The following is a 14,606-nucleotide window of genomic DNA, read 5'->3' as shown; positions in this document are numbered from 1 at the left end:
TGCCAGCACTAGTGCATGGCCACTCTGTGAGGAACACTGTTCTAGAGTTAAATTTGGTATTGTAGAAGTCTGAGGCCAACCTGATTTTTACCACCCAACAATTTTGAAATCTGTGTTTCTGAAAAAACTTCTCTATGCTGATACTTGGTTGATCCCTGTACAGATGGATTACAGATGGATGGAATTCTAGGTTGGAAATATTTTTCCCTCAGAATTTGGAAGGCAGGGTTCCATTTACTTTTGTATTCATTGTAGCTCTTGAGAAGTTTAAGTTCAGAAGGTTCATTCCTGATCTCATAAATAAGCTGTGATCTGTTTGATCCCTTTGTCATTTTTTTTTTTTTTTAAGAATCTTAACTATTCCTGTGGGTCTGACATTTCATGATTACCTATCTTGATGTGAGTCTTTTATATTCTCTTTTGCTGGGTATTGATTAAATCCTTTCAAACTGGAAACTCATGTTCTTTAATTCGAGAAATTTCCCAGATTATATTCCTGTTGCCAAAGAGTGAAAAACCAAATTGCATGTGATTTGGGGCTGAATACAACCCATTTCTTGCTTAGTATTTTCTGGGGTCATCTTTGGTTGTTTTCTTTGAACTTAATTCTTGCCTTTTCTTTAAAGTACTTTTAAAAATCAATTATTATGGAAAATTTCAGGCTTACACAAAAGCAGAGAGAACAGTATAAAGAATCTCCTACACCCACACCCAGCTTTATCAGTCATCAGTATGTGACTAATTTTATTTCACCTATACCTTCTATCCTGACTTGCAGTATAGATATGTATAATTTTACCCATAAATGTGTTTCTATGTATCTCAAGAAATAAGGCCTTCTAAAAAAACACAATTATAATATTATTAAAAATACCTGAAAAATGAACAATTCCTTAATATATAAATGTGATTAGTATTCACATTTCTCTGATTACCCTATAAATGCCATTTTATAATTGGTTTTTCAAATCAGATCCATACAGGGTTTATGCATTGTAATCAGTTGGTATCTTTAATCATTTGTTGAAGAAACAGAGTAATTTGTCGTATAGAATTCCTCACATTCTGGGTTTGTTGATTATATGCTGTAATGTTTAACATTTATTCCATCCCTGTATTTCTTGTAGCAGTATGATCAGACTTGTGTTCAGTTTTAGGGGAGAGTATTCTTTTGTAAGTAATGGGGTATATTTCCTTTTGAATTACATAGATAATGTCTGGTTATTCATTTTGTGTGATTTTAAGATTGATGATGTGCAAATTAGCCAGTCTCTAAGCAATACAGTTGATTTTGTATATTAATCTTTTATCTTGTAATCTTGATGAGCTTACTTTCTAGTTGTAGCAACTACTTAAAAATATTTCTTCAGGACTTCCTACATATAAGATCATGTTGTCTGTGGATAAAATTTTTTTTTAAGATTTTATTTATTTATTTGACTGAGAGAGACACAGGAAAAGAGGGAACACAAGCAGAGGGAGTAGAAGAGGGAGAAGTAGGCCTCCCACTGATCAGGAAGCCCGATGTGGGTCTTGATCCCAAGATCTTGGAGTCATGACCTGAGCTGAAGACAGATGCTTAATGACTAAGCCCGCCAGATAACCCTGTGGATAAAATTTTTATGTTTCCTTTCCAATCTCTGCCTTTTATTTCTTTTTCTTGCCTTATCAAAGTGGCTGGAATCCCCCGTCAATGTTGAATAGAAATGGTAAAAGTAGACATCTTTGCTTGTGTCCCAGTCTTGGGAGGAATGTGTTCAGTCTTTTACCAGTATGGTGTTAAACTATATGTTTTTCTCAGATGCCCTTTATGAGGTTGTAGAAGTTCTCTTCTGTTCCTAGTTTTCTGAAAATCTTTCTCGTGAATGAGTGATTTTTGTCAAGTTCTTTTTTTCTGCACTTGATGAGGTGATTTTTTTTTTTTTTTTATGATTGTTAATATGGTGGCTCGTGTTGATCGAATGCAGCTTGGCATTCCTGGGCTAACCTACACTTGGTCATGATCTGTTACCTTCTTTATATACTGTGGTTTTGATTGTTAAAACTCTATTAGTTTCTGAGTTTGTGTTTATGAGGTTTATTCATCTTTGTTTTTCTTATAATTTTTTTTTTTTCTGGTTTGGTATTGGGGTCTTGCTGGCCTGATGAAAGGAATTGGGAACTGTACTTTCCTCTTTAGTGTATTGGAAGGGTGTGTGTGGAATTGGTATTGCCCCACTGTTTTCTTTTTTGCATTGTTTCCAGTGAGAAATCTGGTATTGTTCTTAATCTTTGTTTCTGTACATATCTTTTTTTCTTCTGATTTTAAGATTTTCTCTTTTTCACTGATTTTGAACAACTTTATTATGAGGCATCTTGTAGTTTTCTTCATGTTTCTTGTGCTTGAGGTTCTCTGAGATTCTTCAATCTTTTGATGTAATTTTTGGAAAATTTCAGCCATAATTTTTTCAAAAATTTTTCTGCCTGCCCCTCTTGGGGGTGCATTTTCATGTATTTTGGCCCCTTGGTGTTTCATTTTGGATAATTTCTAAGGCTGCATGCCTTCATATACACTGATCTTTTCTCTGTAATATCTAAATTGCTATTAATCCCATCTAGAGTATTTTTCAGTTCAGACAATTAAAAAAATACTTTTAAGTTCGAATTGGGTCTTTTTAATATTTTCTGTGTTTTTACCTAACAGGCTTGTGCTTTTTTCTACCACTGGAACATACGGAGTATAGTTACAGTAGATGGCTCTGATGTCTCTGTCTACTGATCATAGCATCTCTGTCATTTTGGACTCAGTTTGAATTGATTGTTGGTGTTTTGCCCCTAGCCATGGGTCATGTGTTCCTGTTTCTTACATACCTGATAATACTTCGATTCAGTGCTAGCAGTGTCCATTTTACCTTCTTGTATCCTGGGGAGTTTTTATTCCTTTTCCATATTTTGAGCTTCGTTCCTGGAATGCCGTTGTTACTTGACTGTAGTTTGATACTGTGGAGCAGGATTCAGGAAACTGCAGGGCGAGGGCCAGCTGTGGTTAGGCCTGTTCAGTAACACTGGGTTTTGTGCTACAGTCACAGAGTGGATGAGACTGAGAAACCAGATGACCTGCCAAGCTTGAGATTTATTACCTGATCCTATACAGAAAAAGTTTGTTGTTCCTTGCTTTTAAAGGCTTATCTTTAAGCTTTTTGGCAAGACTGGGGCACCTTGGAGGGTAGGGCTAGTTGCTCCCCACTCTGAGGCAATTACCCTCCTTAGCACTGTACCTGATGCTTGTGTCTTAGAAGATTTCTTCATTCGGGCTTGTTGATTGGAACCTTTCTGTGTCCTGTTGGGTATCCGGTGATTGTTCCGCTTGCTCCTTTGAGCGGTTCTCTCCCTCGCTCTGAGATCTTTTTTCACTGCACGTGCTGCTCACTGCTTAGTACTCAGCAACAGACTTGAGGGGAATCACGGCAAACCGTGGAGCTCCCTCTCAGTGGCCTGCTTTCTGGCCTGTGGACTCCAAATGTATCTTCTCCAGTACTCGGCCTTGTGGATTCCAGCCGCCCTCGCCTCCAGCACTCTTAACTCTGCCTGGTCAAGTCACTGAGCTGTGTTTGGGTTCTCTGTGCCCGTGTCACCAGCTCTCCACAGGCAGTAAACTGGGCAGGCGTAGCAGTCCCTCATGTGTTCCCTTTTCCTCTTCACCATTGGGGCTGCTTGTCATCCATTATGTTATAACTGTACTTTCATGTATTTTGTCTGTTTAAAAAATTTTTGAGGGCCAGGATGGGTAAATCTGGTCTCTGACTCCATCATGGCTGGATGTGGAAGCCTTCAACTCTTTACCTTTAATAATGAAAGGTAGTAGTCGTAAATTCAGTGTTTCTGTTGCTGGAGAACGTGTTGGTTCTTTCTACTGCATTTCCTGTCTTAGGGGCCCTTTTCTCTACTGACATTCTTACTTTGAATTACTAGAAAAGTTTCCCCTAATACTGCTCTCCCTTTTCTTTCCAGCCATAGATAAAGCTGTCAGAAGCACAGTTATCATGGAAATAGAAACATTTAAATTACTGGCACGATAAGCTTATTTCTTGCTGTAGCCATTCAGAGTATCGATTTGTCACTGCCTTGGGTGCTTTCAAGTGAAGCTGTGCTTAGATATAAAAAGTTTTAAAGCCCACTTTGATTCTATGTGAAGCTCACAGTTTTTCCAGTGCAGTTCTAGCAGTTAGTCAGTTGGAACTGTGGGCTTCTTCTCGAACTCTAAGAACCCTTTAGTGCAGTATTCGACATGCTTAGATTTGGACATTGCCGACCCACTGTGGGCCTTGATACTGGTGTTTGTTTTTCTTTGGTTTTCTTACTCTGATTTCATAGCTGCTACTGCATGTACAAAATCAGCAGTTTTAAAATAATGTGCTGTAATTATTTTCTCTCTCTAATTATCTCTAATAAAATGAAAGGGGGGAAAAACCCCCCAAAGTGGTAACTTTGAAATCAGATAGGAGGATGACTTGAAAGGGATCAAATGGGATATCAGTATGGTTTGTTTTTTTTTTTTTTTTTTTTAAAGGCTTTGGATATTGTCTTGCTTTTGGGGGGATGAGCTTTTTCAGAATTGCTTTCCTCGGTGCTGCTAAGAATAGAGGAACTTTGTAGCAACATTTTTTCTCCTAGGAGGTAATTTTTCTTGCTAAGTATGCCATAAAAAATTGAAGAATGATCTTAATTTCTCATTTTAAAATGACTGTCATACTGAGCCAGACTATTTAACACTTCAGAGTTAGAACACAGGATTTGTCAATAAATTTAAACGTGATGGTACTCTCCATTACTACTAAGTTGTTTGAGTAATATATTATATTCACATTTTAAATGGATATTGATCCTCATTCAGTGACTGAATTGGAGCATCTCAATTCTTATAAAATTGCTGATTCTTTTCTACTTTGTAGGTATGCAGCCGGACATCAATTCCAGCCAACATTCCACAGATTTTTCTTACCTTTGCTTCTTTACACAGTACTCTTTGGAGGTAATAGTAGTTTGTGCCTCCCAAAAAGAGCAAACAGAAATTGTCTTTAAAACATCAAACTTAAAATCTGTGATTTTGTGTTGACTTATGTCTTGAAGGTACTTGAAGTTCATTGAGTTGCCCTTGTCTCAGAGGAAGTTTTGTCAGGGATGTCAGCAGCTGCTGTTGCCAGATGACTGGGAGAAGCATCAAGAGCACCGGGTGGTAGGTGATATTTCTATCACCCAGTTGAAAAGGCCCAGTCAGCTTCTTTATCCACTGGAAAACAAGAAGACAAATGCCCAGTATCTGTTTGCTGATCGGAGCTGTCAGTTCTTGGTAGACCTACTTTCTACCCTTGGATTCACAAGAGTCCTATGTGTTGGAACACCGAGGTATGCTATATGATTTTTTAAAGACTTCTACTATCCCCACTATTTAAACTGTAAGAAAAAATGATCACATAGTTATTTACTATGTTCTGGGAAATCGCATGCAGTTTCAAATAAGCAAGAGAAGTATAAAGCACGGTCCCTCTCTTGAGGAGTTCATAATCTACATTACATTTCAGAGAAATCTTTGTAGATTTCTGATATATGACAGGAGATTCCTTCTGATTTGATTTTTTAATTGCTTATCATTTTAGACTCCTCTTTTTCAGATAAGTTCTACCTTTTTAAAAAAATGTTTGAAAAACTGAAACCTTGGTTATATCTGCCAAATTCTCTTCAGTGTTTTATTGAAATATTAGAAATACCAGGAGAACATTGGTGGGGTTGTTTTGATTTATTTGCTTATTATCTGTGGCATTTGTGATTCTTCATTAAGGAATCATATCCCTTATGTGGAATGATTCCTCATTCATGCTTTCATGAATTGTTTTAGGTTGCATGAGCTGATCAGATTGAAAGCATCAGGTGAAAAGAAGTCTAACATTAAAAGCCTTTTATTGGATATTGATTTTAGGTAGGTTTATAAAGCCTGATATTTATTCTCATTTACTGTCTCCTGTTTCTGTTTAATGTTTTTCTCTTATTTGTTGTTTATTACCTGTTGCAGTCCTTTACTGTTCAGAAGTAGTAATTGGTTAGAAGCCACCTTTTTAGTCATATAAACTCCCCTTGTAATCTTTCATATTTCAAACAGAAAGGCAGTGGATTTCTTTTGTTGTTGTTGGGTGTGCTTCCTAAATTTTTTCAGTGAATGTGTCTCATTGACTTGGGCTTGTATTGTAGAGGTAAATTCTTACTGACTGAAATTTCCTCTCATACACTTATTTTTCAAAAATAAATCTGAACTTCTCCCAGATTTTGTTTCATCATGATGTTTTAATATATTTATTTAATGCATATGTATATTTATTTATTTTAATTCATTTTATTCTAATTCTTTTACTGTATTTTACTTTAACACATTTTATTCATCTGGTAAAACACATTTTACCAGATGATGTGCATATTGGCTTTCACTGGATATAGCTTTCACTGGATATAGACAGGTCTTAAAGCACAGGATTAGCAGACAGCTGGAATCTGGGAGAAGGTCAGAATTAAATAGCATCTGATGTGTTGGGACAAACAGAGAGGAGCACACGTGGCCCTTTAGGTGATAATTTAGAAGCAGATGTGTCCACCCACACAGTCTCTGGGATCCTGTAAACTTGAAGTACTTTTCCTACTTTCTGCAGTTGTTTAAAGTTTTAAATTGAGACACAGTGCACTGAAAACCCACCAAGTTAAGGTGTATGTGCCAGTGGTTTGGGGTATATTCATTATGTCTTGCAGTAATCACCCCCATCCAATTCCGAACATTTCCATTACACCGAAAAGAAACCCTCTCCCCACTTGCTGTGATGGTCAGTGATCTGGCTTCTGTCCCTGTGGGTCTTTTGGTTCTGTGTGTGTCCTGTAAATGGCAATCCCCATATGTGACCTGTTCTTGTGGCCTCTTCCATGTGCCGCTGTGTTCATCCAGCTCACGGAATGGAACAGTACTTTACTCCTTTCGAGGCTGTATTGATGTTCCACTGGATAGATGTATCAGATTCTTGTTTTAAATACCACATTCCTTTCCTAAAGAATGACTGTTAAATTATTGTCAGTGTATTATTTTAAAGGTAGAAGTTTAACTCTGGGGTTCTTATCATAACAGTGCAAACAGTAGCTGGTGTTTGCATTGGGTGTTCGCACTGAGTGCTTGTCCTGGGTGAAACCCTGCTCTCCCTCAGTCAGTCCTCACAAGAGTCTCCACTGTACAGTACGTGCTGTTATCCTCCTCGTTTTCCAGATGTGAAAAACCAAGGTATGAAGAGGTGAAATAACTTGACCTAACAGTGATGAGTGGCCAAGTCAGGATTCAAACCCAGTCATTGTGGCTCCAAAATTGATACCCTCCGGGAATAACTTGCTTTTAGATTTTTACAGAAGCTTTTTTTATATGGCCCATTTCTCTCTTGTCCTAATGTCTCTCTCTTTCCCCATCTTCCCCCGTGCCTGTTCCACGAAGGTTCACATGAGTCAGCAGTGGGTTTACAGGTTATTCATATATTTGGAATATGGCCCTCCTTCATCAGGCACCTTTCCTTGGAGCCTGGAGATCTATTTATGTCAGACAGGACTTATTGGCTCACATGACTGGAGCCTAGGATCTAGCAGGCCTCCCTGCAGGCGAGGTCCTGGGCCTTGCCCGGTGTAGTTCGGGCTGCATCTTTCTCTTTCCGCCTCTCGTTCTTTCTTGGAATTGGCTTTATGCTACCATTTACTTCACGCTCATTGCCAGGGGTTTTGGTGGCAGCAGATGTCAGCTTTACTGTCTAGGAGACAGCTCTCTTTCCTGAGAACCCCAGCAGCACAGCTCCAGGGAGGGACTGGCTTGGCTGGAGCTGTATGCCTATTCCAGAACCTTCTCTGTGGCTTCACAGGTAGAATTCCCTGGCAGCCCTGACCAAACACATTGAGTGGGTTCACCAAAGGAAACCCTCTCTGACCATAGGTGCAGGGGAGACACACACACACACGTCACGTGTCCAAAATTGAATTAGTTAACATAATGTGTATCAGTTGTCAGCAGCACTCACCTTCTCCCCTTTGGGACTTTTACCTCAGTGAAAATGGTACAGGCTTGTTTTTCTAATAGTACAGTTCTTTGAAGTTACCATAGAGTTTTTTTTTTATTTCATTCAAGTCAAGCTTTTTCCAAGCTAGTTGTGGTGGACTGGTTTCTACACAAACTAGAAAAAAAATCAGTGATTCATCTTGACTTGTTCAAATTTCAAGGATCTCCGGTTTACTTTTTTTTTTTTTTTTTTAATAGCAGCTTTTTAAAGAGACATGGTCTTTAATTCTGTCACCTAAAACCTTATGCATTTTGGCTTTTTAGACCTTTTTTATGCATATAATAATTTTAAAAAGTAAGAATTAGTCTTTTTTCCCCCACCAAGTATCAGGCATATTTTTGTCTTTTAAATTGAGACGTATTTCACATAGAGGAAAGAGGTTTTTAGTATTCTTCACAAGGTTGTGTAGCCATCACCACTACATAATTTCAAACATTTCCATTATCTTTGATGGTGCCTCCATCATGGTCCCCATGAGTGACCTCGTCTCTTTTCCCCCCTACCCCCAGCCCTTGGCCATCACTAATTTACTTTCTGTCTCTATAGATTTGCTTATTCTGGATATTTCATAAAAATGCATTCATACAATATGTGGCCTTTAGTTTCTAGCTTCTTTCATTTAATGTCGTATTTTCAAGGTTCATCAAGTTATACCTTCTTATGGCTGAATAACAACTCCATTATAAGGATATACCAAATTGTGTTTATCCATTCAGCAGTTTATGGACATTTGTGTCACTTACGCATTTGGCTCTTTTGACTAATGCTGCTGTGAACATTTGTGTGCAAATTTTGTGTGAATATAGGTTTTATTATCTCTTGGGTATTGTGCGAATTTTTTAGGGCTGCGATAACAAAATAACCATAGATAGCGTGGCTTTAACAACAAAAATTTATTGTCTCAGTTCTGGTGGCTAGAAATTCAAGATCAAGGTATCAGTAGGTTTGGTGACTTCTGAGGTCTTTCTCCTTTGGTTGCAGGTGACCTTCTCGCTGTATTCTAACATGGTCTGTCCTGTGTGTGTGTACATCTCCAGTTTTTCTTTGTGGGTCCAGATTTCCTCTTTCATAAGGACATCAGTTATCTTGCATCACAGACAACCCTAATAACCTCATTTTATTTTAATTGCCTTTATAAAAGGTCTTCAAATACAGTCATAGTCTGAGATACTGGGGATTAGGGGTTCAGTAGATTAATGTTGAAGAGTGACAGTTCAACCCATAACAGGTATTTCTCTTAGGAGTAGAATTGCTGGGTCACATGGTAGCTCTACTTTTAACTTCTTGAGGAACTGCTAAACTATTTTTTAAGGTGACTACCATTTTGCATTTCCACCAGCAATATATGCAGATTCCAATTTCTCCACATTCTTGTCAGCTCTTGTTATTGTCTATCTGTATTTTTAAATAAATTAATTACTTATTTTTTTAAGAGAGATAATGAGCTCAGGCAGGCAGGGGGAGGGGCAGAGGGTGATGGAAAGAAAGAATCTTAAGCAGGCTCCATGCACAGTATGGAGCCCAATGCAGGGCTTGATCTCAGGATCCTGAGATCATGACCTGAGCTGAAATCAAGCTCAGCTTGGTGAGCTTAACCAGCTGAACCTCCCAGGTGCCCCTGTTGTCTGTCTTTCTAATGTAGTATCTCATTGTGATTTTGTTTTGCATTTTATTAATGGCTCATGATGCTGAACATCTTTTCATGTGCTTATAGGCCATTTGTTTATCTTTTTGGAGAAGTGTCTATTCAACTGTCCATTTTTTAATTGGTTATTTGCCTTTGTTTTTGTTAAGTTGAAAATTAAATATATTCTGGATACTAGACTATTAAAAATTAAATTTTTTAAAAAATTTCATTTTGTATTGTTCATTCCTAGTGTCCTGATTTATTTTTTAAAAAACAGTGATAAAACACACATTGGTTAAAATTTACCACATTAGTTATTTATGTGTACAGTTCAGTAGTGTTAAGTTGAATATCTTCACATTCTACAGCCAGTCACCAGAACTCTCCATCATAGCTGAATTACTTTTAATTTGAAAGATTTACATGGACCCTTAACTCTTAATTTAAGCTATATGTCTTTTAGTTTTATCTTTCTTGAGCCTGTATATTAAAATTTCCTGGACAGAGTAGGGGGATGTGGATAAAGTTATTTTGTAACTTATTGAATATACTGATACTTTTTTCTTTTTGTATCTATAAGCTTCTGTGTATGTGTTGGAAACAAAAACTGAAGGTATTGTAATAGTTAGCTTAGCTTCTTTTATATGGAGTCAGTTCTGTAAAAGGTTGACATTGGGTATTAAGAGAGAGCTCGTTGGAGTACATGGGTGGCTCATTTGGTTGAGTGTCTGACTCTTGGTTTCGGCTCAGGTCATAATCTCAGGGTTATGAGACTGAACCACACACTGGGCTGGTGTGGAGCCTGCTTGGTATTCTCTCTCCCTCTCCCTATGCCTCCCCTCAGTAAATTAAAAAGAGAAAGAGAGAGAGTTTTTATTTTATTGAAACACGTTAGTGGCCAGGGTGAACAGTCTGTTGCCTGTACTGACGATATTGTGGGGTATGAAGTAGCTTCGATTTTTCACAAGGACCACAATTAAATCAGGAACAAATTCCTATGTGATATAGAGTGACAGCGAGTAGTTACTTTGGGCACTTGACTTTCCTTTGTCGTCAGCCTACAAAAGGTCTGTCCAAGGCTTCAGAGAACTACCCCAGCTCCAATGTTACATATGCTATAAATATCCTCTTTAGGGGGTCTAAGATACAAAGTTAGCATTTGCTAAGATGGATTTTTATATGCTCCAATTTTAACATGAAAGATGTGAAACTCTATTTGGCAAACTATCATCCAAATAAAGTTATATCAAAAAAATGGATTTCTTAGGTTCATTTCATGGACTAATTTTATTCAGCTCTTGATTACATTTCCTGTGTATAGAGCATGTTTCACACTTGGTAACTGACTCTCATTTAAAGAGAATGAATGGCCAAATTAAATGAATGTCCTTTTGCAGTTTTCAAGTGCATGCATTTCTGATTGGTTTTGTTTGCCTTATTCAATACAGAGAATAATTCTTCGAGGCCAATTTCATTTTAAGAGGGTAATGTTCAGTGATTTTTCATAATTTAAAATATGAAAAATTATGCTCCCTTGTTTGTATTTGATGGAAACTCGGAGCTGAAATCTTGGCTTTTTTCTCTCTTTGACTCTGCCTACTGCTGCCCAGAATGTTTTGGACAAGTGTGCTGTACTGAATTTTATGTAAATAAAATTTTCTTTTTTAATTTTTAGAAAAAGACTATTGTATCCTTGAGAAGCAATACAAAAAAATGGAAAGGGGGTAGAAATATATTTTAAAAGGAATTCTATTTTCCTTTGTTCACACTTAAAAAAACAATGCAAGAAAGAAGAAAATCCTCAAATGATAGTCCACAATAGTACTGGTATTGAGATATACTTACATATAAAATAACTGATACATCTATATTATCCATTATTTGGAATTTAGTTAATTAGGAAGACATTTGTTTATTGATAGCAATTGACATTTTCCCAGCATTTTGGGATGTTCATCAGGTTACAGACTATTTCAAATGTTTTTTCAGTTATCCAAACCTTTTGTTTATTTCTTCAGTGCAAATTTATGTTTTATGAAATCCACAAATGTACTGACAGTATCTCAAATGATATTAGGGGACATTGTACTTAGAATGAACAGCTGTTCTTCTGTCTCTACAGAACAAGAAGAAATGGGTTTAGATTATAGGAGGAGAAATTTTGCTTGGACATAAATGTAATTCCCTAACATGAGGGGCGTTAAGATGTAAATCTTTATAGCCGGTACTTACTAAAGTAGTGATGCCTAGCATTTCAGTAAATGCTATGTAGCTGCTTTGTATTAAGCACTTTACATATATTTTCTCATTTATACTTTCCAAGTCCAATGAAGTAAGACACTATTATTTTTTTCCATTTTGTAGATGAAGAAACTGAGACTCTGGTAGGATAACTCACTAAGGTTACATAGGTAATAGTGAGACACCTAGTGTTTTTTTTTTTGTTTTTTTTTGTTTTTTTTTTTAGATTTTATTTGAGAGAGAGTGTGTGTGAGAGAGAATACAGGAAGGAGTAGAAGGGGAGGGAGAGGGACAAGCTGAGTGCAGATCCCTGTGTGGGGCTTAATCCCACAACCCCAAGATCATGACCTGAGCCGAAATCAAGAGCTGAATGCCTAACTGACTGAGCCACCCAGGCCCCCCAAGACCCAGTGTTTGAAACCATACTGTCTGACTACAGAACCTGTATAACTTTTAACCATAGTGGATAAAGCAGGTCTGTGCATTAGACTACATGCTCATCATGGGCGGCAAGTCAGTTACGGACAGTAAGGGAGGAGTAGAAGTAGAAGCAAAGTGTCACTCTCACGATTTGGTTAAAGAAGTTGTATAAATAAGCATGTGCCCCTGGATTTTTTTCACTAGGTTATGGATTCTGTACAAGGATAGTGTGGTTCGTATGTGAGTTGTTTATAGCAAAATTTTGGAGGTTCACAATGCTATCCTGATATTATACAAAAAATTCAGAATTCAGCAAGAGCTAACAAGACCCATATATATAAAAAGGGGGGAAGATGCAGAGACAGACAATACAAATACAATTAAGGTGTAAAGAAAACTCAGTCTTGTAAGAAATCAAGTAAATGCAAATTTAAACCATAATATGCTATGAATTTTTAGTAAATTAGCAAAAATTTATGAAATGTTAATGCCCAAAGCTGGTACTTTCATTCATTACTGATTGCATTTTAAAGTAGTATCTTAGAAGAATAAAATTGTTCAATCAGTAAATAAATATCTCTCTTTCCTGACACTAATTCAGTAAATATGAAATGCACATGCTTATTTTTCTTATATATTGAGAAGCATATTTTACTGAGCTAATCTGCAATAGACTAGAAATGCTTTGTATTAAATATTTTTTTGTTAACCACAGAAGAAAATAATTAACAGCTGTTGAGCCAAAATGTTGATTCAGTGTTTTTCTTGAAATTATTAAGTATGAGAGGTGTATTTTAATTGCCATCCCATCTCAAACTTAAATTGTGTAACAATCTATCAGTAATATCATTGTTTCTGTATAATTCTGTAGTTTGAAGTAACATGTGAATTTTGTATGTGAGTCTTCTGTAGTTTTCTCACTGGCTTATTAACTTGGGAACATAATTTATTTTTTTTTTTTTTTAAAGATTTATTTATTTATTTATTTATTTGACAGAGAGAAATCACAAGTAGATGGAGAGGCAGGCAGAGAGAGAGAGAGGGAAGCAGGCTCCCTGCTGAGCAGAGAGCCCGATGTGGGACTCGATCCCAGGACCCTGAGATCATGACCTGAGCCGAAGGCAGCGGCTTAACCCAGGCGCCCCGGGAACATAATTTAAATTTGATATTCATTCATTGTTACTGACTCCCTGAGAGTTTGGGAAAGTATTCTTTATTTCAAGAAACTAAGGGATGATGAAGTTGCTTTTATTAAGGGTGTGATTTTATAGTTTTAAAACTTAGTTTGTATTTACTTACTATATAGCCATAACTAGGCAAATAACTACAGTAATAAATTATTTTACAGGTATTCACAGTTTTATGTGGAAGATAGCTTTTGCCATTATAACATGTTTAACCATCACTTCTTTGATGGAAAGGTAAGAATTACAACCGTTATCCTTGTTACTGTGGAAGAACAAGTTCCAGAGTACCTCCTTTCTTATTTTTTAGAATCCCTCAAGATCAGATCGTGGCTGTTGCACCATTTATTGATTGGCTTTTCCCCCCCTTCATCCACTGAATGTGTATCGAGTATCTAGAAGTGATTGTGCTATTCTTCTTTTGTGACTTTTCACTGCTTTTTGGATACAGACACACTTTCTTACCACGGCCTCCAGGGCTTTGCCTGATCTGACACCTGCCACCCTCCAGTCTCTCTTCTTGTTCCTGCTCTGGGGTTTGTCTTTGTGTTTGAATGTATGACTCATCTGGGACTGTCTTTTCCACCACACAGGCTTTTGCCCATGCTGTTCCCTCTGCCTTCTAGTTTTTGTTAACTTCACCTCGTCCTTCAAAGCTCTGTTCCAAGTCGCTTTCTCCAGGCTCCCCTTAAACCCAGACAAGGGCTGTCTTCTCTAGCTATATGATACTGTAATTAAATAACTCTGTGGTTAGTTGTTTGATGTTTGCCTCCCTGGTAAATTTCATGTCCAGATTAGGGGGAGTCATAGTTTTATTAGACTAATTCTTAAAAATTAGACAAGTTTGAGAGTGACCCCTTATCTGTGAGCTCTGGGTGATAGTGATGGTGATAATGGCAGAGGCCCTCAATGGGTAGTAGGGGGTAGCTTCTTTCAATAAATCGATTTTAGTAATGTCACTATGAATAAGCAGCCTAGCAGAGCTGATACTTTTACTCCTAGATTGAGCTCTTTGTGAGTCATATTACA

The 14,606-nt window shown here is 37.2% G+C and overlaps 1 protein-coding gene across 4 annotated transcripts in view; it reads left to right on the top strand.

The window, feature by feature from the left end:
• ZCCHC4 (zinc finger CCHC-type containing 4) overlaps nucleotides 1–14,606 on the top strand; it is a 43,973-nt gene that overhangs the window by 8,699 nt on the left and 20,668 nt on the right. For 3 of the 4 annotated variants that reach the window (XM_044225855.1, XM_044225854.1, XM_044225858.1), the window contains exons 4-6: nucleotides 5,110–5,385; nucleotides 5,876–5,956; nucleotides 13,742–13,814. In XM_044225855.1, the coding sequence (XP_044081790.1) occupies nucleotides 5,110–5,385; nucleotides 5,876–5,956; nucleotides 13,742–13,814 (430 nt within the window). The remainder of the gene's footprint in view (nucleotides 1–5,109; nucleotides 5,386–5,875; nucleotides 5,957–13,741; nucleotides 13,815–14,606) is intronic. The other variant, XM_044225856.1, reaches the window with a different exon arrangement.

The sequence above is a fragment of the Neovison vison genome, chromosome 11 (assembly GCF_020171115.1).
Source record: "Neovison vison isolate M4711 chromosome 11, ASM_NN_V1, whole genome shotgun sequence".
Lineage (NCBI taxonomy): Eukaryota > Metazoa > Chordata > Mammalia > Carnivora > Mustelidae > Neogale > Neogale vison.
The sequence above is the reverse complement of the archived record's forward strand: the minus strand, read 5'-3'. Positions and strand labels throughout refer to the sequence as shown.